General features: G+C 46.6%; 1 protein-coding gene across 1 annotated transcript in view; it reads left to right on the top strand.

Annotated features, from left to right (window-relative positions):
* Window positions 1-15167, top strand: part of LOC138447679 (anoctamin-10-like) — a 221506-nt gene that overhangs the window by 123929 nt on the left and 82410 nt on the right. Inside the window, exon 7 of the mRNA XM_069603947.1 lies at window positions 12666-12721. Within this exon, the coding sequence (XP_069460048.1) occupies window positions 12666-12721 (56 nt within the window). The remainder of the gene's footprint in view (window positions 1-12665; window positions 12722-15167) is intronic.

Genomic DNA, 15167 nt, shown 5'->3' on the forward strand with positions numbered 1-15167 from the left:
TCCTTTTCTGCCGTTTCCCATGTCTTGGTGAGATGTTGAAGAAGAGAGAGATGTCCAACATTTTTGCCTAAAAACATCAGAATACAAACGGTTATCTCTGAACTGGGGGTCCTTTTCGGAATCAGTGAATGGCAGATTGTATAAAAAAGCAAACCATGTTTTCTGCTGTTCTGAAGATGTTCTGAAGATGGTCTGTCTGTAGTGTCTCGGGCCCATGCACAAAACGACCTGTTTGGAACTGTGGGAGAACCCAGGGTCAGTCATCATTGTATGCTTCGGACAGGTCAGAGATAGCTTGATTTGTCTTCCAAGACAAAGACCAGACACATCTTCGCCCAAAGCGAACTGACTGCAACACCCTGCTCCGCCCCAGGACCTTCGTAGCTCATTAGTCAAAAAAGTAAATTTTCAGAACATTCGAGAAACAAATTCCAGGCCTTCCAGTGGACAGGATCCTCACACCCTGTGCAAACACACTAGAGGCCGTCCTTTCACAGGAGTCTGCCATCGATGCGAACATCCAGATGAAGCAGCCTTTGGCAAGCTTCTTCCATGTACTTCCCGCTGAGGAGCTCCTCCACCCATTACAATTGAGTGAAATTCCTGTGTCCTTTCAACAGTTCCTTCGTATAAACCGGACCCCCCATTTCCACCAGTCACATGGTCCAAGAAGACCCTATCCTGAAAAACTGCCATAGAGTTTTGCAAATGGCGCTCTGCACATGTCCAAGTACGGGTTTGAGAGACATCGAGCATTGCCAAGAACTAAGTTCGCCAATGCCTAATGACAATGAAATCTGCTGAAACAGAATCTTTATTAGATTGCAGAAAGCACTGGCAAAGCAAACGTCATTATCAGACATCCCTTCGTTTTAGCCGAAAGAAAATAATACTGCTCCCACAGAATCATCGGTTGCCATGACTATACAAGCACCATTGATGCACTCAGTGTTTTCCAGGAGACCACAACGACACCAGGTGCAAGGTGTGTCTGAGGTTGTTAAGATGGATTTTCAGAATCCGCCTGTGGACAGATTCTGAGAGGCCTTCCTATTCTAGTGTCTAACCAAACTCTATCAAGGTAATGTGGCTGAGCAGTAAGGCATAGACTTAGGAGAGCGTGTGAGTGGTGAAGGGTTCAGGTAAGCACACAGAGAGCACTCCTAATAACACAAATTACGCAGAATATTCAAAAATACAATGATTTATTTAGGCCTTGGACAAACAGCAATTAAACATCACACGTAATTATTACACTAACCTTGAGGGGGTGGGGAGATGGGCTAACCCTTCAAATGTTGAAGAGAGGTTAACTTCAGAAACTGTGGGGGTGGGACACCCTTACTTGTGTGGGGGCATCTAACTTCCTTACCCATTCTAACAAGACTATTCTGGTGCAGCTTCAATGTTTAAAGCAGTTAACTCTCACCTGCACGCCTGAAACCACATAACTGCTGTGAGAAAGTTGTCTCATGCCCCACTACCTTTCCAATCACTCCCCTGACATGCAAGTACTAACCCCCATCACCATTTCAATTGCCCAACAATGTATGCATACGACTGCAGTTGCTAACAATTAAATGCTTTACATTAATAATTGAAACGCGTTTGTTAAAAGCGAAGCCGCATGCAACGTTTGGCTGTTTCTGTCTTGTCCTGCCACAGATCTGTATGTCAGCCAGGCCAAGTCAACGGAACCCAACATTTCAGGTGGGGGGTAGGGAGATAAAGCCCAATCTGCTCAATGGTTGTTGCGCCACTGCTAAACATACACTACTATTACATACACACTAACTTTTGGGGTGCTCTGGCCAAAGAGCACTATCACTTTACATTTGAAGACAGTTAAAACAATCTAACCAACTGTAATGTAGCAAAGCAAGTGAATAAAAAACAATGTAAGTAAGAAACAGAGTAGGAAAGAAAGGAGTTCGAAACCCCATAGACAGCCTTATAAAAATAGGGCACTACAGCTCAAAAAGTCATTCCCTAGCTTGAAATGTGAGGGCCTGGTGCCCTTAGTCCCAATGCAGTTCTTTTCAGAAGGCTCTTTATAGAGTATTAGCAATAGTTGGCAAAGCCAATAGGCAGTGTTTTTAAAAGTAGAACAATTGTAGAAAAGTTCTTAGCAGACTGTCTCCCAATCCAAGCACCTTAAGGGGAGTCCAGGACAAGATCCTTTGCCAGTACTCTACTGATTATGGCCAGGCAAGGCAGAGGTAGGACAAGGACTGCTTGCCCGTTAAACCCTATGGACATAGAGGGTGTGAAGAACAGGTATGTCTATTGGAGGTAGAGGGGGTGAAGAACAGGTATGTCTATTCACCCCCTGTACTCCAGTACACTCAGTGACCACTTTGACAGCTCCTTAAATCCCTGGGGCCCATGCTCTGTGTCTTGGTACCGATGAAAGAGGTGCAGGGGTTGCATGTGCAAAGGTCCCTTTTGGCATCGGGATTAGAGTCCGGCTAGTTGGCGGTTTCGCGCTTTAAAGATATGGTTTCTGTGGCTGTATACTGATAGCAAACCCTGTGCTGCAGTTGATGGTATCACACACATAGGACTAGATTCTCAAAATATTTTGGGCACAAGTGAGGAGTTATGCTCGAAGTGAGGAGATATGCTTGTGCATCTCCTCCCTTGCACCCAAAAGAGCGGCAGCCCAACTCACAAAGGGCATCCGAATGAGCACATCTTAGATGCACTCATTTGGCTGCCCTTTTCCCACCCTTTGCGCATTTGCACAAATAAGGGAGCGTTTTTGTGTATTTTAAAGCACATTCTAAAGTCTCAATCTGGATGGGCTTTAAAATGCCCAGGAACTGAGGTTCTCCAACATGGGGTCTGGCATGGATTCACATGTTCATGAATATTCTCTGTCGTCAGGCTGGGAATCCTCAGTAAAAGAAAAAACAGTTTCACTTTCACTTTAAAACTGTATTTCTCCTCTAAACCAATCACTGTCCTCTAGGTCATACTGCCCCCATCGAATGACAGTCCTCTCCCCAGGGTCCACCCCTGGTGGCCATCTTCAGATTTTTACTGCACGCTTCAGTGTTGGGAGTCTTCATATTGCTCTCCAACCAAATATCGTGTTTTCATAAAAAATTTGCAAAATAGTTACATTTGGACTGATTTTTGATTCATTGTCTTTGATGAAAGATAGAGACCGGCAGCGGGGCTCCGCTACCGCCGAAGATCTTCATCCACCGTCGGATCATCGAAGTTTCGAGAAGGCCTGGCCTTGGGGCCTACTTCGCGCCCTTTAATGCATGCCTGAGGAGAAGAAGGAAGGCCTCTTCAAACTCTGGGCAAAGTGTGGGCTAAGAAACGTCTTCTTAGAAGATCAACACCATAAATGCTTGTACTGCCTGCATCCGGACCAGGATGAGGAGGTATGCGAGGTGTGCCGTGGTTTTTCGTAGAAAACCAAGAAAGACAGATACAGCAGACTGTTGGCATGGCTCAAGTCGAGCAAGGCTTCTGACGCAGCCCCAGGGCAGGTTCAAGCCTCAGCCAGGACCTGCCGGTCCAAGGAGCGTTCTCCCTACGGGAGGAGGTTGAGATCCTTTGAGGACGCTCTGTGTGTGGTGTCCAAGAGAAGGCCAAGCTCTGCGATGCTAGCTCTGCTGGGTTTGCCGCTGTTGCGGGTCCTGAGTAGGGCAAGAGGCATTCGCCATCACCATCATCCTCCACTGTGAGCCTGCTGATGACAGGAGCGGCTTTGAAGAGAAAGTCGCTAATCCCGTCCAAACTCAGTGTGTCCGCGGATAATCCAACGAGGAAAAAGTCCGGGTAGGACTCGTCAAAGCCGGCAAAGGCTTCAATCAAGGCTAAGTCTACGGAGTTGACGACGGCACCATTGCCAAAGACAGCCACAAGCACTTTGTCATCTAAATAAATGCAGTCCACCGCAGCTCTGAAAGAGAGCGGGTCCAGGAAAGAGATGGCGGCCGCTCAGCGGGTGTCCTTACCGCAAGGCGAGATATGGCTGCGGAAGCAGCGGCAAAGGAACCAGTGCCAGGTAAAGACCAGGCGGCCACTCCGCCCCATCAATCTTCTGAGAGGGAGAGGGAAGCAGTCCCACCTGTGGAGCCTCCCAGGTATGTGGACCGGCAGGCTACTGAGGATAGGCTGTAGCAGATCTACTCCTGTACCAACGAGGACGATGATCCTCACAAGGGATGCTGCTTGGACCACGGAGGGGGAGAACCTGAGGAAGGTCCTAAGTGACCGGTGCGGAAGAGGAAATGCATTAGCCCGGAGCCAACTACATTGGCTCCATTTACACCTAGACCTAGGGACTTGTCTCAGGACATTGTATCCACCCTGCACACACTGGTCACCAAGATCCAACTGAGAATGCTGCTGTCAGGGCCAGCACCACCAGAGCCTCCCAAGGCAAACTCTCCCCGGCGGAAGCGAAAGCCCAAGGGGGGTGTGGGTCCTCGGCATCATCCGACCACGCTGCCACCACCTCCTTGTCAGGCCAAGACTCCTACTGGAGCTCCAGTTTCACACGCAGACATGGGCACGCGCACAGCTACCACGGCTACTGGTACCAATGAGGATGACGATTTCAATGCAGCGGATGGGGAGACTCTGCATGCGGACAAGCCCCATAGCACCCCCTTCATTCGGACGAAGTTGGAACTTGTCATTTGGTCATCTTGAGGGCTTCAGAGCTGTTTCAGTTAGCCTCTGAGGAGACGAAGACGGTAGGCTTCCTGTACCAATGATGCGAGTGGAGAAGGAAGACCATCATATGCGTCCCCTTCCTGGACGACATCTGGGAATAAGGTCTAGCCCTTATGAAGAATCCAAGTACAGCCCTGACGAAACAGGACAGATTGGAGAAGAAGTACAGGGCACCCTACTCAGCGCCCATGTGCCTAAGATCTCAGCCCTCGCTGGATTCTATGGTCTCGGCCACAGCTAGAAAATGCTTGGGAAACCAGTCATCGGCAGCCATGGTACCAGGAGGGGAAGAAGCTGGATGTGATGGGCAAGAGGATCATTTACACAGCAGCCTCTACCATCAAGGCAGCGAACACACTAGCAATTTTTTCCTATTATGACTGGGAACTCTGGTACAACTGGGCCCTATCCTGGACATTCTACCCGAGGATAAGAAGGTTGTGACACTGGAACATTTTCAGGACAGTGAGGAGGCCTCGGATCACGCCATCATAGTAGCGGTAGACATCGCAGACACAGGTTTTCTCCAGATGGGGAACAGGGTGTCTCTGCACCATCAAGGTTGGTTGAAGGATAAGAACTTTAGACAGGACGTTCAGACAAAGGTGCTGGATATGCCGTTTGATGGGGAAAAACCTCTCCAGAAAGGCAGTCGACAAGTCTTTCATGCGATTAAGACCAACACAGAGATGGCACGTTCCCTACGAACTTTGCAGCAGCGACGGTCCTCGTCCTTTCGCTCCTCCGGAGGAAAACCAGGAAGATCGTCAAAGGGGTATAGTACCCCATATAGGCAGCCCCTGAGCTCTTCCATGCAGCGGAGGCCAGCGGCGGCACCGCCGTTGGTCTGAGCCCCCACTTACACACCCCATTGGGAGGCCGGCTGTTGGAGTTCGTCAGCACATGGGAAAAGATCACCACAGACAGATGGGTGCTGGACGCTCTTGGACAGGGGCACACTTTGGAGTTCCAATGCAAGTGTGCTTGTATCCCTACGATTCAGCAGCAAGAACTACACAGGTTGCAGCTTCTACAGGAGGTACGGTCCATGTTACGGAAAGGGGCAATAGAGCCCGTCCCTCAGAGACTGACCTCAAAAAAACTGGTTGTGTAGCACCGCTTGGCTGATTTCGGGACTCCTCCCTGGAATCCCTGTGGATGCAGTAGAACCTTGTGAAGGTGTGTGTGGACCTCCATGTAGTGGCCCTGCAGATGCAGAACAGGGGCACACCAGAGAGAAACAGTGTCATAGCTGCAATGGCTCTGGTGGAGTGGGCTCTTGGACAGTCTGGCAGCGGCCTGCTAACCAGTCGATGACAGAGCATGATGCAGCTGGAGAGCCACCTGGAGATGGAAGCCTTAGACAAGGCTTTTCCTTGATTTACAGGTCCAAAGTTGATGAATAACTGAGAAGTCTTCCAAAAATCCTTTGTTCGTGCCACATAGAATTTCAAAGCACAAGCAACATCCAGCGAGTGCAGGGTCCTCTCCGCCAGCAATGACTGATTCGGAAGGAATACAGGCAACACCAAAAGTTTGTTGAGGTGGAATCCAATGGTAACTTGGCATAAAGGTCGGGTGTGTACGCAGTAGCACCCTTGAAGCATGTAAAAACAAGTAGGGCTGCTTGCAAGATAGGGCCTGAATCTCCCCGACCCGCCTGGCCGAGGTGATAGCCACGAGGAAAGCCGTTTTACACGAGAGAAACTTGAGTAGAGCCTGATGCATTGGTTCGAAGGGTGCTCCCATGAGCTTAGTTAACACAACATTGAGCTCGCAAGCCAGGGCAGCAGCCTTCACCGGCAGGAAAGACCTGAAGAGCCCCTTAAGGAACTCCTTGATGACCCTGTGAGACCATACTGAAGGTGTGGCCGGGGACCTGGTGTACCTGGATATGGCTGCTAGATGCACCTTGATAGAGGCGTGAGCCTGTCCCGCTTTGGCCAAGGAAAGAAAATATGTCAGAAGTTGCAGGACCATGACACGCAGAGGGGTAATCTTCTAAGTCCAACACCACACAGAGAAGCCTTTCCATTTATGCCCATAGAACTTCGCCGTAGACGAGGCCCTTTCCCTGGCCAAGATCTCCTTACATTCTGCGGATAAAGCATAACCTCCAAACTCTAAGGCTGCAGGAGCATGTCCTCAAGTTCAGAGACTCTGGGTCGTGGTGCAGAATTGCCCCTCCTACTCTGGCAAGAAGGTCTGGGGACAGCAGTAGCCTGATGGGCTGGACCACCAACAGGTGTAGTAAGTCCGGATACTAGATCTGCCTCGGCCACGCCGGGGTGATAAGTATCATCCTGCAATGGCGCTGTCTGTGTGTGTTGATCACAGATAGGAGGAGTGGGAATGGGGGGAAAGCGTGTAAGAACTGTCCCTCCCACGGGAATGAGAACACGTCCCCCAAGCTCCTCGGTTGAGGGAACCTGCTGGCGAACCTCTGGCCCTTGGAGTTCGCTGCCATCACAAAGAGATCGATCTGGGGTCTTACCCATTCATCCAACAGGCGGTCCCCCTGTGGCAAGAACGCAGTTCCCTACTGAGCGAGTCCACAATGGTGTGCTTGACTCCCGCCAGGTGAAACGGAACGAGGAACATCCTTGGAGACCAGGTCCCCCCATGTTTCTGGATGTAGAACATGGTTGTGGTGTTGTCTGTGAAGATCCTTACCACCTTGTCCTTCAATGGTGGTAGGAAAGACTTGAGGGCCCAGAATACGGACGGAAGTTCCAGGACGTTGATGTGTAGGTCCTTTTCCTCCAGTCTCCAGAGGCCTCCTGCGTGCAACTGCCGGGGTGGGCTCCCCCTCCCTCTAGAGAGGCAGCTGTGGTGACCGTCTCCTGCTAAGGAGGAACCTGAAATGGAGCTCCCTGGACGAGATTCTGCCGAATGCCCCACCAATGTATTGCCCAGACGGAACTCCTTGTTGAGAGAGATCTTGTCCGTAAACTTCCCTGACACTTGCATCCACCTCGCATCTAGGAGAACTCCTGGAGAGGTCTCATGCGCAGTCTGCCGAGGAGAACAGGTCTATGCAGGAGGACAACATGCCCAGAAGCGACTTCAAGGATCACACCATCGCTGCATGGGCCGACGACAAGCGCTGCACCTTGCCTTGTATGGTTTTCACCCTCTTCTCCTAGGGAGACCCCAAGCACATCACTGTGTTGAGTCGTGCATCCAGAAATAGAGCATCCTGAGATGGCTTCAAGCAAGACTTCGGATAGTTTATGGAGAACCCCAGCTCCATCAGCAGACGTACGGCCCTCGCCATGTTCTAGCTTTAAAAGGACTGCCAGGGGGCACGCACAAGCCAATTGTCAAGATAGGGGTATATGTGGGAGCTCTGCAAATGAAGATTCGTAAATACCCTGTGGCCGACTTCAGGCAGAAAGGCAGAGCCTTGAACTAGTAGTGCTGACCCTGAACTACGAATCACAGGAACTTGCTGTGCTTTTTGAGAATGGAGATGTGGAAATAGGCATCCTCCAGGTCCAACAACATCAGAAAATCTCCTTGCTCTAGCTTAATCAACCCAAGACTGACACTGCCCTCTTAAACAAAAACAATTTCCCGGAGAAAAAGGCATTTGAGCTCATTTGCATACCCACAATGCCTTGCTCTTGTGGCTCAGAACTGGAAATGAACTTCTAGCAATGGCTACCAGGTGGCGTTGTGGAATGTGTCACTTGGCTGAAATGGACTTTCCTACTTTCACATTTCAGGTGAAAAGTTTTTTTCCAAACCTGTTTAAACCCACCATATATTTCTTGGCATTGTGTGAAAACATGGCCAAATGCTCCAACCACAAGGCTGTCAGGACTGTACTGCACTGATGATCCCTAATAATGGTGAAACCAGGTATGTAGTTGTCTTTGCAGCCTTGCAAATGTCTTGTCGTGGGTTGATTAAGATATGTATAAAGTAGCACTGCCCTCATAGCCAAAGACAATTTCCTGGAGAAAAAGGTGTGCATTTGAGCGAATTTGCATACTGACAATGCCTTGCTGTTGTGGCTCAGCACTGTAGATGAACTTCCAGCGATGGTCACTAGGTGGAGTTATGGAATGTGTGACTTGGCTCAAATGGACTTTCCTAATTATATATTTTTTTAAAATAAATGTTTAACGGGTAGCAAGGGAGACCTCTGCGACCCCTGACGACCCCCAAATGACTTTCCTAATGGAGGCACAAATCCTGTCAGAGTAATTTTTAACCCTGCTGTGAATTGGTTTTGAGGTGTGACAGTCACAGGTTAAACCACAGCTGTAACATGGGGATGGAAATAGTTTTTTTGTTGTTATTATCATTTCACAGGGAGGGGTACTTTAATGGCCCGTTTTAGAAAACTGCACTCTCCGAGCCACGTTGTTGGTTGGAGGCTGTCATACACTTCCATCATTAAAGTGTGTACAGGGGCTGGATCTGTTTTGCAGATATCTTAAAGTAGTCTCTAAAAAGGTTTCTCTTTTCCAACAATGCAGGACACTCCATGATGATATGATGGATTGTTTCTATCAGGTCAATTTTGTTACAATACCTGCATGTTGCAGTGATTTCGGAAGTAATTTCATTTTTGCCAACCTATATCTTGTCGGAAGGATATTTAGATGAAGCTTTAGATATAGGGTCTGAATCACACTTTGTCCGGAAAGATCACCAGATAGTCGGGGAGCTGATTGATTGCTCTTATCTCTGCGTCGCAATGTAGATTCAAGTGATACATGGATTTTTCTTTCAGCGTGTTGATCCAGTCATTACATAGGAATTTACGCTTGGCATATTGCAGACGGTTTAGCAGCGTTCCATGCGATATATCCTCTCTTACCAATTTCGCTGCTATGTCCGATTTCCATGCATTCAGAGCTTTAGTAAAGATTGCATTTGCATTATTCCGTAGGATTTCAATTGGAGGAATCTCATCATCGTTCATCACTTTGCGATAAAGATCTAATTGTTTCCACAAAACCATTGAATGTGTTTGAGTGAATGCATGCACTTTAGAGAGTGTTGACAAATGCACCACTGGGAAGGCCCGTTACATGAATCAACGGATAGATTTCAGGCACAGTTTTGGGTGTGATGACCCCAATTCTGCAACATGAGCTTATCTCCCTTGTTAAGAGCAAGAAGACACCTAATCTAGACTCCCAGGGCTCCTGACCGGCCCATATGGGCTAAAGCATGGCTTCTGCATCATCTGTGAAGGCCACCTCTGAGCGGGTGCGGTGGGTTTATCCTTCTGTTAAAAGGGATTCCTGCATGCACTCCTTTTTGGTGGCCTGTTCATCTACCAGTTGCGCCTTTATATGGTTTAGTCCGTTCTGAGTGCCTTATAAATAAACACAATCAAAATCAAATCAAATCAACTGTCTAGTTTGGGAAGCTATGGTGCCGTAACATGGAGAATGTAGGGTGTATTCCCTTTGGCCCAGCTCCCCTTCTTACTGATCAGGCTGCAAGGCAGTAGTATTAGTGACATCAAAGAGACAGAATTAAGCTAGCTACAGTAATACCTCCACAAGGTATTCCTCTCATGCAGTTCCTAGAAGCCATGTGCCAGTCTGCACCAAGTGCTAGCCAGGATTATTTGAAAACAATCTCTTGTGCCTACCCCAAATATGAGAGGGAGCGTGGAGAAACATTAATTCATATTTCCTTAAAGGGGACAAGGATCTAATTGTTTATATTGTTATTGATGTGGGATCAGACCTGATACCTGATAACATCAAGGAAAAGCTATTTCGGCATTAAGACTGATGGGAGTACGGCTCGCACAACCAAAAGGGATATTAACGGTGGAAATTTCAAACATCCATTGTGAATATCGATAATAGTATGATAGTGGTGACGAAAAGTGCGGAATTTGTAGATTATGGGGCAGATTCACAAAAAATAGCACAAATGAAAAGGAGCGCAGAGAATGTGCTTGTTTCATTTGCATTATTTTTAGAAATGCGCATGTGCCTGTATTCTCAAAGGTGACCTGTGCATTTCAAGAGGGCTGGACAGTGGCACAAAGTGATGTGATGTGATAAACGATGATGAGAGCCCTCCAATTGAAATCCTACGGAATAATGCAAATGCGATCTTTACTAAAGCTCTGAATGCATGGAAATCGGACATGGCAGCGAAATTGGTAAGAGAAGATATATTGCTTGAAACGCTGCTAAACCGTCTGCATTATGCCAAGCGTAAATTCCTATGTAATGACTGGATCAACACGCTGAAAGAAAAATCCATGTATCACTGGAATCTACATTGCGACGCAGAGATAAGAGCAATCAATCAGCTCCCCGACTACCTGGTGATCTTTCCAGACAAAGTGATTCGGGACCTGTATCTAAAACTTCGTCTAAATATCCTTCCGACAAGATATAGGTTGGCAAAAATGAAATAACTTTCTAAATCACTGCAACATGCAGGTTTTGTAACAAAATTAACGTGATAGAAACAATCCATCATATCATCATGGAGTGTCCTGCATTGTTGGAAAAGAGAAACGTTTTTAGAGACTACTTTAAGGTATCTGCAAAACAAATGGACTCTGAGACTAGATGGGCGCAGATCCTCTTAGGAATGGACTATAAACTGATTTTTACCATTGTTCAGTTTTGGAAGAATATTATGGGTGATACCGATTCGTAAAGACTTAAAGAGCTGCCATAATGTTTATTATGATGTCTCAAGATGAATTTGAAAGCATTTATGATTTAAGATGAAGTTCGAAAATGAAAAGTTTAATTTGTAAACTACATCATTTTTTATTTAAAAAATATATATATTTTTGAGAAGATGGTCCATTGTGCCACACATGTACGTACACACACGCACGCACGCACACACACCCACACTCACTCCCTCTGCAACAGGTTAGACCTGATTCCAAATCAGTCATGACTTTCTTTTTTCTTTTTGTCTTTCTTTTTTTACTGTATACGTTTTATTTAGGGAAAAGTCATTGGGCCTCATTACGAGTCCGGCGTTAACCGAGGCGGTAAAACCGCCTGATTAACGCTGGACTCGTATTACCATTCCGCCTCCGTGATTCCCGGAATTACAGGGGCATTACAACCCCGGTTTTCCGGGAATCACGGAGGCGGAATGGTGTAAATCCCCATTCCCATTGAGTCCTATGGGACTCGATGGAAATGGGGATCATGGAAACACCGGCAGCATCTCGTAATGCTGCCGGTGTTTCCTCGTCCGCCTGCATGCGGGAGGTGTTAAACCCGCCAGGTCAGACCTGGCGGGAACATCACCTCCCGCCTGCAGGGGTCGGACTCAGGCGGTCCGGAAACAATGGTGGCGGCGGGTTTACCGCCACCGTTGTTTCCGGACCGCCTGGGTCGTAATGAGGCCCGCTTTCTTAGCAGGACCATGGGAAGGACATGTGCCAGAAATCCAGCTCTTGTGCTTCCATATCTGCACCTGGGCATTTACTGTGTGCTGGCAGGAGGAACGTTGCGGGGTGGCCTTAGGCAGAGTATATAGCAATAACAAACATATGGCTCATATTTCATAATCAGATGAAAGCTGCCACCAGTCCATACTCTTTGGGTTTCAGATTTACAAAAAGAAGTGATATCATGACTTAATTTTAGTATGCCAGGTCCCCACATGGGATCTCCCTTTAGCAGTATACCCTTGTCTCTGTGCTTATGCCTTGAGCTCTGCTGTGCATATTCCTGAATCTTTCTCTGTGTATATGCCACTCTGCATTCTGGTGTGTGTTCCCTTGACCCCTCCTGTGTATATACGTGTCCCTGACTGTGTACATTCACTTGCGTATGTCCCTCCACTCCATTACCCTGGCTTTGTGTAGATCCTCGATCCTTCATTTGCCACGGTACACAGCATTGTCTCTGACTAGAACCTCAACTCATCTGTTCCCTAGTCCCTTGTGTCAGTTACTGCCTATGTACAATTCTTCCTAATCTTCTGTTCTTTTTCCCATCACGCAGAAAACCATCGAGTGGAGTCCGCGTTCCAGTACCAATTAACCCTCAAAGTGCTTCTGGTGCGTACCAGGGTTTTCTAATCTGGCCTCCAATAAACTCTGTGAGGACTTGAGTACTGTGTCTTTTCTTGGATGATGGGTGAGATGTTTACAACTCCTAGATCTTAGGGGTAAATTCATCTTTCCCTCTCTCCATAACTGCCTATTGTGCATTGTCGCCCATTCAGCTGCACTATCTGTTTTGAGACATTGGGAGGATCCCACCTTCATTTAAGGAATGACTGCAGGATGCTGTCATCACCATCCATCAGCTATATTCATGGGTCTTTCTTTGAGGTCTATCATAGCATGATCATTGGGGCAGCTGCCCATTAAATAAGAGTTACTGCCCATTTAGACGCTCAAGAATCTGGTGTTGCACACATTCCTTCTCACCTTTCCATCACACTGTGACAAACTCTGGTGTAATGATCATAAAACAATATTACATAATTAAGTCTACCAGAAAACAAGAATCCCCAAATTTCCTAATCCTAATCTGGCATCCACAGAAAACTGCTTCCTAATTGGCCATGATGTTGCCATTGCCTGCTTATGTTGGGAGTGGAAGTTTATCCAAACTATGCTAAACCAAGAGAACATCCAGTGCCACGATATGATATGATAAGTCATTTACAACGCGTCTGTACACAAGCGTTTCTAGTTAAGATTAGTGTTGAGAATGTGTTAAGAATGTGTTAAGAATGTGTTAAGAATGTGGTGCCCAACATGGTGCACAGACTGGCCACCCAGGCACCACTCGTGTGCAGGAGACACTGCTGGTGCTGAAGCCTATGGATGGGAATACTCAATTGCCAAAATATTCACCACCAACAGAAGTTTCTAAAGGAACTGTCCAATCATTTTAATATTAACAATTGCTTAAATTCCTTGGCCAACAGCACTCAAGGATACATGTTTTTATTATTTGTCTTCTTTGCTCCTGTTTTTAGTTTTTCTTTCTTTTCTTTCTTTGTCTTTTCTACTGAGGTTTCAATGATGACTTCACATCACAGTGGGGTTGTAAAAGATCTTTCTGTTGTCTCATGGAATGTGAATGGGGTTAATAACATCCTGAAGAAAAAGAAAGTGTTTACAATGCCTCGTGACATGAATGCAGATATATGCTTCTTACAAGAGACACACATTTTAAGTGATGACATTTCGAAGTTAGAGAAGGAGTGGATTGGCGCTGCTTTTGGTTCTTCTTTCACTTCAAGAGCCAGGGGTATGGCCATTTTATTTCGGGAAAAAATACCTATGAAAATTTTGTGAGAGCGTGCTGATAAGGATGGGAGAATGATTGTCTTGTTGGTTGAGTTTCAGGGGACTCTAGTGACTCTTTGCAATGTGTATGCTCCTACAATGGACGACGGCTCTTTTTTTGGAATGGTCGCGCACACTCTTTTAGAATTTGACACACCTAATATTCTTCTCGGAGGTGACTTTAATACTGTTATTGACCCTCTACTCGACCGTAGTCAGGTCGGACGGATAGTGCGATGTGATCATCACCATAGGGCTCTCTTGTCACTTTTGGCGGAACACAACTTGAAGGATAATTGGCGACTCATGAACCAGGATAAACGTCAATATAGTTTGTTTTCGGGTGCCCATGGGGTGTATTCCAGACTGGACATGCTTTTTACGGGTGGGACGGTGTCGGAGAGCTTTGTCTCATGTGTAATCGGTAATATTCTATTGAGTGAACATGCCCCAGTGGAGATACGGTTGAATCTGAAATTTCAATGTGACAGGTCGTTTTCATGCAAACTGAATACATCGATTTTGTTAGATGATGATATTTTAGAACAAATTGTATCAGAGGCTAATTATTTTGTTGAGGATAATCGTTCAGATGAGATCAGTTTGGCGACCTTGTGGGAGAGCTTTAAATGTTGTATGCGTGGTATTTGCCTTGGGTTGTCTAGTGGTAAACGGAAAAGGGAAGAGAGAAGCAGATTGGAACTTGATCTTAAAATCTGCGAGATTTCTAAGGATTTAATGCTTGACCTGTCTAATTCAGCAAAACTGGTGACATTGAAAAAACTTAAGAAGGAGATGGAGGACATCTTGTTGCTTAGCGCAGAACATAGTTTATTCTACTCTCGCTGTACATATTTTGAAAAAGGCGAGAGGTACGATAAATGGCTTGCTTACAGGTTGAAAAAGAGGGTTTCGGAATCTGCTATTACTTCTATTGTTGATAAGGAAGTTTAATTACGTTTGATCCTAGAAAAATAAATTCTGTCTTTTGTGACTTTTACATGAGTTTATATAGCAATGAGGCTGGCATCTCTGGCAGGGGAGGGGACTTCCTTCAGGAATGTTCATCTTCCTAAGATTCAGGATGTAGAAAGTCATCTTCTTGGTGAGGCGGTGACCATTGAGGAGATCAAAAATGCAATTTCAAAGCTGAATGGTGGTAAATCCCCGGGTCCCGATGGGCTTCCATGTGATTTTTATA

This window comes from Ambystoma mexicanum, chromosome 1p, assembly GCF_040938575.1.
Source record: "Ambystoma mexicanum isolate Mex_15411 chromosome 1p, UKY_AmexF1_1, whole genome shotgun sequence".
Lineage (NCBI taxonomy): Eukaryota > Metazoa > Chordata > Amphibia > Caudata > Ambystomatidae > Ambystoma > Ambystoma mexicanum.